This window comes from Lepidothrix coronata, unplaced genomic scaffold (assembly GCF_001604755.1).
Source record: "Lepidothrix coronata isolate B3197 unplaced genomic scaffold, Lepidothrix_coronata-1.0 Scaffold15, whole genome shotgun sequence".
Taxonomy (NCBI): Eukaryota; Metazoa; Chordata; class Aves; order Passeriformes; family Pipridae; genus Lepidothrix; species Lepidothrix coronata.
In genome coordinates this window covers 7,110,982-7,127,527 of record NW_016690195.1, presented here as the reverse complement: position 1 = coordinate 7,127,527, position 16,546 = coordinate 7,110,982, and the positions used below count along the sequence as shown (strand labels likewise).

Here is a 16,546-nt window from a genome sequence, read left to right as displayed (position 1 = left end):
CCCTGTTCTCCGTGTGCCTTAGCACAGCTTCTAGGCACAGAGGTGAGGCTGACAGGCCATTAGTTCCCAGGGTCTGACTTTCTACCCTTTTTAAAATGGGTAAAATGTTTTTCCTTTCCCTGAATTCCCCTGGGATTTCACCTGACTGCCATGACTTTTTAAATATCATGGAGAGTGGCTTGGCAACTACATCAGCTAATTTCCTCAAGACTCTGGGATGCAGTTCATCAGGTCCCATAGACTTATGTATGTGCAGGTTCCTCAGGGGACGAACCTGATTTTTTCTTACAGTGTAAGGGACTTTGCTCTTCCAGTCACTGTCTTGCAGTCTGTCCACTCAAGAGATCTGGGAAGAGAAGTTGCCAGTGAAGACTGAATCAGAAGAGTTTGCAAATAAAATTATGAGATCTGTTGATCATTACTCTTTTAAGTAATATCAGCAATCTCTTATGTTCTAACATAGTCAATATACTAGGAGTACTTCATAGTCCTCAGGTCCATACTTAGAATGCTTAAAAAAGCACTCCTTAGTGCTTTTTAAACTAAATATTAGGGAAAGAGTAGAGGACAGAACATAAAACACGCTGCTGTATAAATCAACCTGCACCTTGACTCCAGTTGGTGCTCTGGCTTCTCTGCATTTCAGAAGAATTTAGCAAAGTTGAAGAAAGTTTAGAGGAAGCAAAGATCATCAAACACATGGATAAGTTTCTGACTGAAAAGTGATTGACCTGTGTAGGACCCTTCAGCTTGAAAAATAAATAGAGCTGTGGGAGGAGGGGAGATACACAGATTAGAAAGTCATGAATCACAGGGATAGTATTTGAAATATTTATTAGGTCTGTTTTGGATTCCAAAATTTAGTCACATACTTCATAGTGACTTACCCAAAGTCACCCAGAAAGTTACCAGTGGAGTAGGACACCAAGGCTTTTGAGCCCTAATCTGGGGCAGCTGGGAACTATGTAATGCTAACCCTTCCACTTTTCACAAATTTGGCAGAATTGCTTTGGTAATGTTTATAGTTTAGTTTAGAGTACTACTCTGATACACTTTGATCCATAGAAATAATTGTGAAGAGAATCCTTGACTCAAAGGACATACGTTCAAATTCAGTAAGGCTGACTCAAATTCAAAAGGGAATATTGACTTTGTGAAAGTAAAACAAACAGCTCTTCTCATTTAATTGGGACTAAAAGCAATACTTTTTAATTCCTAAAATATATGTCTAGTGTATAAGTGCAACAGGTAAATAGCATAAGCAGGTTTATAGCTGGAAATATAAGATATATTTTCATTTGTAGACAGCATGATGTTGGGTAGTTTGTCTTTTCATGAAAGGTTCATGTTTAAATAATGTCTTCCATATATATTTCTCAGACCTATATGATTTAATTAAATTAATGATAAAAATATAATTATGGTTTTGAAAGAAATTTCAGTTAAAATAAATTGACCTTATTCTGTTTGTTGAAGCCATTTGAGCACACTCTTTTGACACAGAGCAAACTGGTCAATAGTACTTAAGCTAAGAATCATTCAAGTTCCCAATGACACTAATTGGAGTTTTTGAATGTTAACCAATGTGGAAAAAATTGATAGAATCACAAAATGGGTATCATAGAATGGTTTGGGTTCAAAGGGACATTAAAGATCATCTAATTCCAACCCCTTGCCATGGTCAGGGACACTTTTTACTGGACCAGGTTGCTCAGAGCTCCATCCAACTTGGTCTTGATAAGGGTAAGGTTGAAAAGGACTCCAGTGGGCCATCAGGCCCAACCTCCCTGCTCAAGCAGGGTCTTCCTAGAGCACACTGCACGGGATCGTGACCAGATGGTTTTTGAATATCATATATTCATCCTTATACCTCTTGTGGAGGCTATCACAATGTCATTTTTGAGTGCAATTTTGATATTGGTCTTTGTGCAGAGGCAAAATATCTCTTTTTTTACTCAACTTTGTACTCACTTTTTCTTAGAATTAGTGTATGGTGGTTTTTATTTTTTGGGGTTTTTTTTGGTTTTTTTTGGTTTTTTGTTTTGGTTTTGGTTTTGGGGTTTTTTTAAATTTTTTATTTCCTGAGGGAACAAATTTACTGCTGAAAACTCTCAGTCACTGCTATCCAATAACTTTTTCTTACATTTGAAAGACGTTGCTTTGAAACTCTGTAGAATCTTTCGGAAGCTCTTGCCTCTACAAACATTGGGCATAGTACCATTTAATTTAGGTTAAGTATCTAGCAATGACTGTAAAACTGCTGACTGTTTTGACAAAAGCCAAATTCTAAGATGCCTTTCAACCTCAGCCATTCTGTGAAAGTCTGAAATGTTCATATCTGGTGAGCAACCAGCCATCTCAAAATTTGACATTATTAAGTTCTATGACCCAAGAAGTGTAAGAAGTATCCAAATCCAGCTGGCATTTCTGAAAAATCGCAGAATCATGGAATTGTTAGGGTTGGAAGGGACTTATCTAGTCCAATCCCCCCTGCCAAGGTAGGGTCACCTGGAGAAGGTTTCAAAGGAGCATGTCCAGCTGGGTTTTGAACGTCTCCAGAGAGGGAGACTCCATGACCTCCCAGAATAACCTGTTCTAGTGCTCTGCCACCCTCAACCTAAAGTTCTTCCTCATGTTGAGGTGAAACTTCTTGTGTTTTAGTTTATGGCCATTACTCCTCTTCCAGTTGCTGGGCACCATTGAAAAGAGTCTGGCACCATCCTCTTGGCAACCACCTTTGAGATATTTATATGCATTAATGAAATCCCCTCTCAGTCTTCTCCTTTCTAGATTAAATAGCTCAGCTCCCATGGTTTCTCCTCATAAGAGAGATGCTCCAGACCCCAAATCATCTTTGTGGCCTCCACTGGTCTCTCTCCAGTAGCTCCTTGTCTTTTTTGTACTGAGGAGATCAGAACTGGACACAGCACTCCAGATGTGGCCCAACTAGGGCTGAGTAGAGGGGGAGAATCACTTCCCTCTACCTGCTGGCCACACTCGTCCTGCGGAATGGTAGCACAGCCTTCAGCTGTATCAGGCACTCCCCCGTTTTTACGTCATCAGCAAACTTGGTGAGGGTACATTCTCTCCCTTCATCCAGGTTATTGATAAACAAGTTGAATAAGACTGGACTCAATATTGATCTGTGGGGGATGCCACTGGCTTCAGGCCTCTAACTGCTGATCATGACCCTCAGAGCTCTGCCATTCAGCCAGTTTTTGATCCACCTCACTGTCCGTTCATCTAACCCACATTTCCTACGAGGATATTATGGGAGACAGTGTCAAACTGCTGCGTTTCCAGACATGCCAATAAATCTTTTTCCTGAAGAAGATTTCTCTTTGTGAACATTTCTCTGTACAACAAAAAGATAAGGGAAGATACTTGCAGCAATGGAGACAGCTATTTTGGATATTAGTCATTTTGGCTATTAAACGAGAACACTTTCATTGCTATCATTGTGTTGTGGTGCAAAATTGCTTGAAATGCTCATTAAGGCAATGCATGTGTAACTCTTTTCAAAATGATTTTGAAATTTATTTTAGTGTGTAAGCATTTACTTTAGGGCATCTTGAAATTGTTGGCTAATGGATTACTGGGGGCATCTCACAGGGAAGCTTTTCCTGAGGCAAAGCTCTTGTTTTGCACTGGATGCCACTTCATAGCTTAAAAGTTCACTTACTGCCCACTTGGTGCTGACAGCATGTAATGTTCTGCAAGAATAGCTTTATCTCTGTAAAGTCTAAGTGGTTTTTGAATCAGTTTTTATACTGAAGGAACTTTTTTCTTCCCAGAGAATTGTTTTCATCTGACTTAGGACCTGACCTTTCTCTAAAAGTATTATTTTTTAAACTGTCCTGACCTTTTAGATAAAATCAAAAAATCAAATATGGTACAGTTTCATTTATAAATCATTCAACTTTGCTTTTATTTATAATTAACATTTATACTGCTTAGAGATTAACTTTATTTTTTTATTTATTCCAAGTGAGGAAAGAAAGGGAAAAATAATTATTTTTAAATGTAACGCTTTGCTTTGTTCATAGGCATTTTATTTTTCACAGTGAATAAGAGACAAACAAGGGCCATTGGCTCCCTGAAGGCTGATGAGCTGGGGACCACAGAGAATTGGGGTTGAGGCCATCAGTGCTGGACTTTGCAGCCAGTGCTGGTCCCACTGCCCCCAGCCAGGGAACAGAGCAGGCTGTGGGGGCACCTGGAGGCAGACCCAGGCCAGGGCATCAGGCACCTCCATGGGAAGGAGGTCAGGCCAAGGACAGGCAGGGACATTAGCCCCATGGCTGGGCAGGGTAGGGAAGTGGGAAGCAGAGGATCACATCAGCAGTGCTGATGTGGCATCACTGGGGCAGAGACTGATGGCTTCATGTGTGGTCCTGGACCCATGGACGTGTGTGGGGGGAGGCCCAGGGAAGGATGGGCAGTGCTGTTTAGGCCTCTTAGAACTCTCAGAGGCCTCACTTACATAATACAATATTAGCCACAGAACCTTGTTGTGGCTGAAGGGAACACAATTTATATGGAATTGATAATTTATTGTTATTCAAATAAAATTTTAATGGTCTGCTAGTCTAAATTATGTAATACAGAATAGCATCAATAATAATAATAATACACTTATAAAAGTTAAGAACTGCCTTCCTACTCTCCACTGTATTTCTCCACTGTATTTTCACCTTTTTTACTGTGCCCTTGGGTGGAGATTACAATTAATTGAGATCATCCAAGGGTTTCTGTTAGAAGGAGTTTGATGCTCCTGGAGGTGGCAGAGTGAGCTTCCTCTTCAGTCTTGGAGTTCGATTATTTCTTTTTTGTATGTTTTCTTAACACAGTCTGCCTCTTTCTCGTTGTTTATTAAAATCTGAAAGTTGCACATTAGCCTCCCTCAGCCTCACTAAGTATAAAGGGCTGTTGCTTGCTATGCAGGGATTATGTAGCTTTATCAGACCATTGTTGTATGCAGTATTATCAGAGCACAACATTTCTGAAATAAAATCAGGTCAGGAAATATTCACTTGACAACTATGAGCTACCAAAAATAATGAAAACGTCCTCAGGCCAAGGCCAGCCTACATGGGGTCAATATAAATTCCGTGGCCTTGTATTACTAATGGTAAAATTATACTTATTAGACGGCAGTCTCTGTTAATTTTTCTAGACACAGGTAGGGTAAACAATGCAAAATATGTGCTTAAATGTTAAAAAAGCTCTTAAAATAATCTTCCCTGTAGTGAAAATGACTGCATTGGATAAATTTCTGGAGTCTTTAGTAATCTTTAGTGCTAAGTTTGTGTCAAATAGCTTCTTGATGCCTAACACTGGATTTAGAATAGAAAATTTGGGTATTTAGCCTGCTTAGGGCAAATGTTAGATACCTGATGTAGATACTCAAGAGCAATGGTACAAAGATTTTTTGCTATTAAGAATAAATGAAAGATTATTATTACTGGTTTTAAGATTCATTAGTTTTCCACATATCTGAACTTCATTGAAAATGTGAAAAAAAGGAGTGTCAAACCCATATCATTATATAGTTCAAGCTTTGGCAAGTATTACTCTATCTTGAACTGTATATTTGATTTATGGATGTCATTTTACTTGCTAATAACACCGAACAGATATTAAGCAACTAATATTAATATCTTTCTGGCAATAAAAGGAAAGTGTGGATTTAATTTTGTTGAAAAGAAATGAGAGAACTACAGTGTGATGGCATGTCCATGGTGACACAGGAAACAGAATTAGAAATCAGAACCTTTAAATTTTAAACTTATCTTTTTGTTAAATGGTTTCTATATACATTGTTGTGTACATAATCTGTATAGTAATTATTCTTCAAGAGTTGCCTATTTGATTTTATCCTATCCTTTAAAAGGGGAAATAACACTTTCTGTTGCACTGCGATTCACAATACCAAGTTAGAAAGAAAATATATATATAAGACAATATTGACAAGGCTTTTTAGTTAACAAATACAATAAAGGTACCCTTTTTAAGATGGCTACAGGTAATAAGGCCAGTAGACATGAATATTTTCCATTGCCAGCATTATATAATTCATTTAATATATTCTTATAGTATTGTTGAAGAATTTATAAGCTGGGTTGTTTGGGGTTTTTTGGTAGGTTATATTGGATTACACAGATTTATCATTGATGCACATGTCTTTTGAAAAGAAAGCACAGTACAACTATATGAATATAATTATTTTGTATTTCAAATCACTGATTTCTCATTTACTAACATTCATTTGTGTTAAACTTTGGTTTTGGTTTTTGTTTTGTCTTAAAAATAATAGATCTTTCAAAAAGGACTTTCTAAGTTAAACCAACTGAAAACAGTATCCATATGTGGGCCTATATTGGATTTTTTTTTCTATTACACAAGTATATATTTCTGCAATAAAATCTATTATTTGGATAGATATATGTAAAAGAAAAAAAAAGTAGTAGTTCTCTGTTTATGTCCTTAGTTTAGCGGAGAGGAGATAAATCATATTAGAGATGTTTGGCATGTTTGTGTTATCAAAAACTAGAAGGTTGACTTTGTCTGGATTTTCAGATTTTCAAAAGTAATCAATTTGATAACTTTAAGATGCATAAATTTACTATATTTTCAGTATCTACTTAAAAATGTAAAGGGATCTTAAATTCACTGAGAGAAGCATTTGGAAGATCATAGACACATGCATTTGTGTGTACTGAAGGATGACATATCTCCTGCATCACTGAAAATTTCTGGTTGATGCTTAATTGTTACTTTCAGACTTTTCCGGTATACGTCTTACTGCAGCAATTGATTTACATTTGAAATTGATATAAAATAGATAAAAAAAGAAGAAAGAAATAACAATAGAGAGGTTGATAAAAAGAGAGAGGTGAGAAGGAATGATAAAAAAAAATCAGAGAAGAATGCAGTAATACAAAGAAGTAACTTCTGGTACCAAAAGAAAAAAAAATTAAATTCCGAATCAATTCACACAGTTGTGGACAACATGAAAACAAAAGGAACACAAAGTACTGTCTGGCTAGACAGCTTTTGAAGTCTTTGCTATTTGTATAAATCCAGGGATCATTGTTTCTTTGAACTAAAGTCTAGCAATTTGTTTTGAACCATATTTTTTTTCAGTCATGTATTTCTTTAAATCCACAATTTTATTTCTTTTCTAAATAGGTAGGAACTGAAAATTGATTTGGTCAGAAGAATGTTTTATGTCAGCCATTAACACTGATTTTGTGTTCTCAAATGTATGTTTACATATCTGATTCCTTTCTTTTCTATTACTTTCTTGTAAATCAACAGAAGTAGAACTGTAATTTGAACTTAAGAACAGGTAAAGATACTAGAAATTTCTGAAGAGTAAAAAAAGTGATTTTTTAAAATAATAAGGCTGGAATGACATATTTAAAATATGTTAAAAGAGTCAAATAAGCTGTTATATCTACACTAACTTGAACAGCCCTTTAACAGATCCAGAATATATTCTTCTAATTAGCTTTGTAACTTTATTGGAAATTTCTTGCTAGCATTCAGATATTTAGTGACAGAGAACATCAAAGAGAACAGTTAATTAAGATAGGAAAGAAAAAAAGTCTTCTTAATAGGATGCACTGGTCACTCCAAAGTTAGTTAAGTATAGGAAGTTTATAAGGAAGCTAAATAAGTCTTGACTAAAAGTCCTTCAACATCTGAAAGAAGAAAGAAGATAGTTATTACTAATTTTTAAATTCTATATATAATTTTAAGCAGCTCTTTTTCTCTTTAATGAGATATGCTTTTTAATTTTTGCTGAAGACAATCTAAATTTCTTTCTCAATTACCCATTGCAAAATGTTAGACTGGCTTACTTGCTAATAAGATACACAGGAAAAGTCCCAGGCTGACTTCACCTCAGACACCTCATTAGCACTTTACCATCGTCTGAGTTCCATTTAGGGTCATCTGCATTAAGGACCTTCAACTTTGCTTCAGAAGTCTGTGGCTGGATCATATGTGTCACAAGGACTGATAAAGTCCTGGATCTTGAATTCATCCTGAATAAATAAGGTAGTGAATATCCGTGTTCGCTTTCACATTTTGAACTCAACCTGGTTTGTAGAAATTAATCAGCAAAATTAATTCTATTTAATTAGAATAACTGTTGGACCATAGCCTTAGATCCCATTTATTTGGTCTTACAAACAATTTACTTATTTTTATCTGTTCCTTCACCACTGCAGTTAAAAAAATTAAATTTAGAAAGTAGTCATAAATGGGCCAGACTCTCTACCTAGAGTCCAGTAACAAGTGTAGTACTACAGGAGTCTGTTCTGGTTCAAATTCTGCTCAATTTATCCATGAGCTTGAATGAAGGACAGAGTGCATTCTTATTAGATTTGCAGATGACACCAAAATGCCCGTCATTATAGCTGAGGACCAACAGTCAGTATAGCTGAGGACAGAGTTGCTGTAGGGACATAGACAATCTGGAGGAATGAGCCAAAAGGAATCCTACGAAACTCAACAAGGGCTAGTGTAAAGTCCTGCACTTGGGTAGGAAGAACACCTGGCAACAGGATTGTCTGATAGAAAGGAGCTTTGCTTAATAGACCCTGTGTGTAACAGCAGACAGCAAACTGAGCATGGCCCTGCAGTGTGCCCTGGCAGCAAGGAAGGCCAACAGCATCCTGAGTTACATTAATAAGATTGTGGTCAGTAAACTAAAAGGAAGGATTATTGTCCTTTACTCAACATTCCTGTGACCATAGCTGGAATAATGCATCAAGTTGTGGGACCCATGACAGGGAAGAGGGTTTTTCACTGAAGCAAGTTCAGTGGAGGGTCACCAAGATGATTGGGGGCTAGAATACTTGCCCTGTGAGAAGAGGATGAGGAAGCTGAGCTTTTTCAACCTGGAGAAGAGGGGAAATGGAATAAGTAAACTTCCCCAAGTTATAGTCTTCTAAAAGGGAAAATAAACAGATAATTTTAAACAAGCATTTTCACTCTATTAGATATCATTTTTTGCCTTAATTTTTTTTCTGGTGAGTGCTTCTGCAGAGTGGGCAAAGGTATTTATTATCTTCCTAGTTTATTCCCTCAGAAATTGTAATAGTTAGTCCATTAAATTAATTTAAATGAGAACTTCCACTATGAGTTTATCTGGGGTAAATTTCCTTTGCTATCATGTTTACAACAGGAGCCCTGTGTATACTTGTAGTATATTGCATATGCAAAGTGTGTGTTTCTAGCATAGATTCATAATCTATTTTTGGAAATTTGTTTCAGGCAAATGTCAAAGGCTATTGCCTCTTTCCTTTACTAAAAATGAACCTGTAATCAAGAACTTCCACTCATATATAAATAGAAAGACTTATGGGTCTCCCATATGTTTGCATTATCCTAAGTTTTAGCAGTTACAACACTTTTGAGTCGTGTTTTGTTCAGACTAGTTTTCTAAACTGAATTGCTCTGTAGATCATCAGCTTGATCTCTTTCCACTTCTACATAGTTACAAATTTTTATGTGTAACTGTTGCTTCAAATCTTTCCTTGTGTAAGCAGGCTAATTTAATACATGAAAGCTTCTCAGTTTTACTGATTTTAATCTGTTCTCCTTCCACAGCGACTTACTTAGAGAAGTGCTTGTCCAGTCTAGTAGGTCTCAGCTGGGTTGGTCAGGTTCTCTTTCTTTGTGCACACATGCCCTGAGCAACAATTACTCTTTCTCAACCCCTTGTCCTTATTGCTTCTTTGTATGGTGCAGCCTGACAGTTCCTCAAGCCTCAAATTTTCTCAGTTGCTGATTGTGAATTCAAAGCTATGACCTACCTCTGAGATGACTTCAGCTGACTGCAAATTGTTGGTTTAAACTTTTCCCCAAAAGCAGAGTTTAGTTCCTTTCTTCTGTCTTCTGCCATTTATTATTGCTAGATTTTATTTTATTTTTTCTTTATTTTTTTTAACCAGAATATTAAAGTAAAATAATATGTGAGTATATTTTGGATTATATAGGAAAAAATAATTTTTAAAGTAATCTCTTTGACAAACTGAAATGTCGGATGTGACTGCAGATGACTGAAGTGGAGAGCATGTTACAATGCCCATACAACATAGGTGTTTCAGTTGGTCTAAAACTTTCCATAAAATACTAAGACATCAAAGTTCATGCTTTTACAGATTAAAAATTATATTTAGAGAAAGATCAATGGATCTCTTCTATACAGTAGCTGATATTTACAAGATTGTTTATACATAACATACATTAATTTTGTCTCAAAAATCCTCCATGTAAATTAAACCATGCTGTTTGACTTTACTGATCTTCTTCATCGGTTCTTTTCTGCAGTGTAAGTGGATGTGGAAGCCTAGCAAGTTAGGTGTTCTACTTGAAAGTTGCCTCTGTATCAAAGTAGTACTTTTCAATGTATAAGCTCTGCAACTTTAGTTAAGTTTAATTTTTCTTGCTTTTTTCTTTTGAGATGAATTTTCTTTTAAGTTGTTTTCATTTGAAGTGCTGTACCTCTGTAACTCAATTGCATAGAACAGGTCATTTGACTGAGATTCTGAATCTGATTTTGCTTTGAGCTTGGTATTGGAAGCAGGTGACTGCTTGTTCTTGTACATTTTCTTGCATGATAAAGATGTGTCCATAAATTTTGCTTTAATAATAGTGGTTATGTAACATACATTAAGTTTTCTTTCTTTTAATCAACACTTTTCTGTTACAAAATACCTCTTGGCCGTGCATTTGTTTTTTCTATGTTTTAAGCTTGGTACCAGTCTGTCAAAATTTATTGTATACTGAATCATAAATAGTCTAGTCCTTTGATATTATGCATTGTTGTGACAGTTTTCTTCTTTTATTCTGAAATAAAGAATAAAACGTGTCTAGGTCTATTTTAGTTACTTATACCCCTGTCATCATAGGACAGTAAACAGGTTTTGGTTTGGTCCCTGACACATAAATCTGTAGTCTTACATTGTGCTTTTAAGGTTTTTTTAGTTTTGCAGAGGAAACCACCACTGTATGATTTAGAAGTGCTGTACTGCACAACAGATCTTAAGAAAATAAATGTAAGACCGCAAAAAATAATGTACCTACAGCAGCTTTATTACTTGTCTATATAACGCTAAAGTTTTCTATTATGGTAGTATTTTTTAATATTATAATGAAATAAAACATTTTTAGCCTAAAATTTCTGCAGTAAACAATAGAGACTTTATTAGCAAGACTGAGCATTTTCGGCATGAGGATCTGTTCCATTTATTTATACAGAACACTGGAGAATTCTGATCAGAGATCTGATATGCCTTATGCATGAAAAATGATATATATTGCTTAGTTCCTCTGGGAGTCTTATTCCCATTTTCTACTGTATAGGTGTTTCTAACAGTGGGAAAACTTCTTTTCATCCTGATATCACCCACTACACGTTAAGGACAAGTCTCAAAGGCTGTATGATAGAATGACTCAAAAGTAAAAAGAGAAATGTGGAATATTATTGTTTGAATAACTGTTCAAGAACTCCTAATCATTATTATGGAATAAAAAAGCCATATTTTAAAGATACTAGTATGACATAGTACAGTTCATGCTACATCAAGTTTGTTTATGCAAATTTTTATGGTGAATTTTGTTATGCATTGCCCAGTCATTTATTCGTTCCAGTCAAGATGGAGTTTCTACTGTGTTAGATGTTCTAAATGCTCACAGGTGAGAGACTTGGCTTCCAAACATCTGCAGCCAAATGTGGGGGATGGGGAAGGATGAAAATGTTAATAAAATATTGAAAAATCCTACATGGGTTATATATTTTAAGTACAAAAAAGTTAGAAGTGCTAAGTTAATGTTTTCATAGACAATTTTTTAGCTTGTCCAACATTTTGCGAGTGAGGTTTTTGAGTAAAATAATCTGGCCTATTACAGTAATCAGAGACCAAAAAGAGAATTACACATGAAGCCTCTGTACAGTCTTAAGTATAAATAATTATGCTGAGATGATTTGTTTAAATGTGTACTTTTTATTATCCATCTACCCTTGGCCTTGTGTCAAGTCTAAATGGGCTTTTAGAGCCCTGTCAAGCTTTGATGAAAAGAATGAACGTATTTGGGAGCCTTATTAGCAGTTGGAGTACAGTGGCTTTGCCTGCTGCCTAGGTTACTATATAATGCTGCTGTTTCACTCCTCAATAGGATGGTTGTCACTTTTCTACATATGGGGGTCCTTTTAATGATATAGCTGTATATTTTGCTCTAGCCACGCTGATTTCAGGACTGCATTTGCAGAGGTGAAAATTACGTGCTGTCATTATGCCTGGTACAAAAGTTTATAGTATAAGTTTTGAGAACATTTAAAACTTAAAATGCAATATCACTATAATTACAAAATGTTCACTAGCATTAAACAATGTTCTGATTGCTTCAAATTTTTAAATAAAGCATATTGACCTTCCTCTTTTTATGTCAGTTGTCTTTACTATGCTAAACAGAAGGAAATTTAATCTTTTAGATTGATCAGGAAAACACAATTCAAAAGAAAGAGTTAGCATCCAGTGCTACTGTGTGTCCCACAGGTTCTTCTTTCATCAAAACTGCCTCCACTGGTGAGTTAGAGGAGCATATTGCGGCCACTACTGGTGCCATTACTGTTGCTAGCACATCTGCTGATGTTGCTGTATCCAGTGCAGTGACCACCCATAGACAACCTTCTGAAGAACAACAAGTGCAAGCTATGAATATAAGAAAATCAATTCTGGAGTCGGCCAGTTACAAGGAAGCACTCTCTCTTCATCAAGCAAATTTACAAAGCACAAGAAGACGACCAAGAAATGCTGAGCAGATAGAAAGAACTAAAGAACTTGCAGTTGTTACTCATAGAGGTATTGGATATTATTTTACTTGTGCCCATGTAGTTATGCAAAAATATTTTGTGTAAGTTAAAAGTGAAAGTTCAGGTATCCTTTCAGGAAATGTAGTTGAACCAAATGGGAAAGGGATTAAATCTGCCTAAATTTGCATTCTAATGGGGCAGCCAAATGGAAAAATGAAATTAGTAATAATATTGTCTTGGTAATTTAAATTGATTTGATTTATAAAAAGACAAAAGGGAAAGATATGGAATTTTCTTTTGATGCCACTTTATAGCTTATATCATTATATTTCATAATGTAGCTTAGTGTAAGTAACATCTGATGAAAGTTTAGAGAATTGAGATTAGGATATTAATCTATTCTGCATATGTGTTTAGACATAATTAACTATAGCATAATAAAATGTACTTTATAAATAACTGCTGTTCTAAACTAGTAGGTGATGCAGTTGTACTCGTCTCCCTTTTGCTTAAATTTTCAGCAAAATTTTGACTTTTTAAAACATCTGTACATTTTCATGCCATCAAATATGAAATCAATGATCAAAGACAACGCAGAAAGAGTTGTGCCTTGCAGAATATACCTCCTAAGGAGTCTTTCTGCTGTGCCTTTTGCAACCGGACGTGTCTATCTCACATTGGCCTTTTTATCCACCAACGCGTCTGCAACAAATGTGGGTAGAGCCCTTCCCAAATCTTTGTTCACAAAGTCCAGCCATGATGATTTGCTGTGTTAAAAGGTAAAGGTCGATATCTGAAACATGAAGATGAGAAAAAGTAATGCTGGAATGTCTTAATTTAATCAGCAGACATTCAGAAAAAAATTAATGTGGTGGTTTTTTATACATACACAAGTTCAGAGAAGCATCAGCCTAATTTTGCAGGGTATTTGTTGAATATCATTTATTATATATTTTGGATTTTTCATGTTAATTAATTGTACATTAAGAATTTATAAACACAAATATGAAATATATGGAGGAGAAACATCTTTTATAGCTAAAGCAATTTGCAGAAATTTCATTATATGACTGATATTTTGTAAAGACTTCTTTAGATTGGAATCTATTGTCTTACTGGATAGTCATCTAGCATAAGTTTTGTAGCGTCATTTACTAACATCTTTTGAAACAGCAGAGGTGCAATTCTTCAGAATTTTAAAATATGTAATTTAAGTAGAACAACTAAAACACAAACAGTATTTGGTTTGCATAGGAAATATAAATCACTAAACAGATGTTTATATTTAATTCATATTAATTTCAATACAAATCTGAAGTACTTTCTGGTTATTGACTGGTATAAATTAATCAACAATTTGGTTTGTACTGGTTGTATAGATATGCATTCATTTCAGAACATCTTTGATCCAGTAAAAAAAAGCAGGCTTATTTTCAGTTAAGAGGAAGTATATGAGGGCCCGTAATAATATTTTGTATTTTAAAGATGTATGAGTGTACTAATTTGGCAGTTAAATGTGATATGCAGGCAGTTTTTTCTATTTCCTGCTTGTAATCATTAGACTGCAGTGTCCTCTCCACTTTTTTCTGTGTTCCTCTCTTCTGTGACCTATTCTTTAATACAAGGTATAGGTAAGGCACATACTTCGAAGTTGTCATTTTAAAGTGCTAAACATTAAATTATGAAAAGAAAGAATAATTTAGAGACAAGATGCTGCTAAATTAATGTTATAGTCCTTATTTGTCACATCTGTATCTGTACCACAGATATGAAAAGGTATGACAACCCACATGCAAGTAACTCAGAATTGTATAGACCTTATTGGAGAATAAAGCCCACACCTACTTCTGTGTGCATTTTATTCCCTCATGACATTTAAAGTATTGATTTTTCTAACATTGTTTATAGAAAATCTTTAATTTCTTTTTTATTGTGTCATACTCACAGAACACTATATGTGTGCCTGCTATTAAAGTGGTATGCATATACTGAGGAAAAGTTTACCATTTTTACTTGGCAAACACCAATATTTGATAATATAATAGTCATTAAAACATATCAAATGACCCTCAATAAATAACCAGCAATTGTCTTCCATAAAATATTCTTTATTGCAAAGACAAAGACATATTTTGAAGGAATTTTTGTGAATGTGAGATCACTGTTATTTGGCTTGAAAGAATTTCCATTATGGAGAGATATTCCACAGGTGTTTCTGCAGTTTCCTGTAGGTTACTATTGAAGTATTTAACTTTCTCTTTGACAATGAAATGTACACAAAAGTCTAAAAACTACTTGTCTTGCTCTGCATATTCAATTACTACGGAACTATATATGAGCTACTTAAGAATTTTATATAAATTGCTTTTTAAATTATTTCTCTATTTAATAGATATTAAAATTAGATTTTACTTTAGAAATGCATTTTTTGCTGTGCTCTTCATTGTAATTTAAGAATTACACACACAAATTATGCAAATTAATTAATGCTTGAGAAGATAAAATTTATTATATATTAAATATAATTTACTAAAAATTACTATATATATGTGCAGATATTTAAAATTGTAAAAATGTACTGTACATATAGTTTTAATTGTAGGCTTTTTTGAGAATATTGCTATTAGGATCAGAATAGTGGAGTTTTATTAGCACTGATGCAAAATAACTACAGAGAAAGAGTAATGCTGTTGCCTTCCATGGGATTGTTCTGGCAATAAGGTTTTTCAGAATGAGTAGATGATAACAATATTGTTTTGTTTTGTAAACATATTTTTTGAAGTGTATGCATGAATGAGATGTGGAGAGAGAACTAGAGGTTAATATGTATCCAAAATTCTGCTACTACATGTGAATTATTGTACCAAACTTACTATGTCATCCTCAACAATAATTTTAATTTGTGTCAAAAGCTGTCTGAAGAATTTCCTCTCCAAGCTTATTAGCTGGAAATCACAGAAGAGGACATGATTTTGAGTTTTGATTATTTAAGAGAGGTAAAAGAAATCCTAGGTGAGTTTGGTGAAATATTTTCATTAGAGGTAGGGAAGTATAAGTATCATTTTATAAGGCAGTAGTGAGATCACATGAGGAATACTATACATGATTATAGTGTCCTCATCAAGAATAATTCAGACTGAATTAGATGAATAAAAGTACTATAATGATGTTACATTTTTCTGATCGTCTCAGCTTAGAAAATAAAATGTAAGACAGGATGAAAGGATAAATTTTCAAGAAGTGAATGCCAGTATATGGAGAACCTAAATAAGGACAAGTTAGTATATAATATACACAACTATATACTAAGATATACTTTTAAATGAAGATATAGTAAGGAGATGAGCAAGAACAGTTCTTGTTATTGGAACAATGAAGTCTTCTCGTGGAAGGAGGGAGTAGATGAAGGACAAGAAGCTTACTTTCAAGATGCACCTTGATAATCTAATGAAAAATATAATGAGATAGGATAGCTGGAAATAAAACACAGCACCTCTTGGGTCCTTAGTTCTAAAGAAACCAAATGGTCAAGCTCAGGAAAGTTTATCCTCTCCCCTATTCCAAAGTAGGAGGAAAAAAAGAGAACCCTAACCACTTTCATTCAATCAATACTGCAATCACAGTTTCTAGTATGATCTGTGTTTTTCAGATGTCCAGGAAGGAAATTAAGTATGATGTAAACATGGTTTTTTTTTTTTTTTTTTTTTTTTTTTTTTT

The 16,546-nt window shown here is 34.7% G+C and overlaps 1 protein-coding gene across 4 annotated transcripts in view; it reads left to right on the top strand.

The window, feature by feature from the left end:
• CSMD3 (CUB and Sushi multiple domains 3) overlaps window positions 1-16,546 on the top strand; it is a 618,429-nt gene that overhangs the window by 244,216 nt on the left and 357,667 nt on the right. For 2 of the 4 annotated variants that reach the window (XM_017806514.1, XM_017806517.1), the window contains exon 7: window positions 12,573-12,878. The exons of the other annotated variants lie outside the window; for them this stretch is intronic. In XM_017806514.1, coding sequence (XP_017662003.1) covers window positions 12,573-12,878 — 306 coding nt within the window. The remainder of the gene's footprint in view (window positions 1-12,572; window positions 12,879-16,546) is intronic. 4 annotated transcript variants of the gene reach the window in all.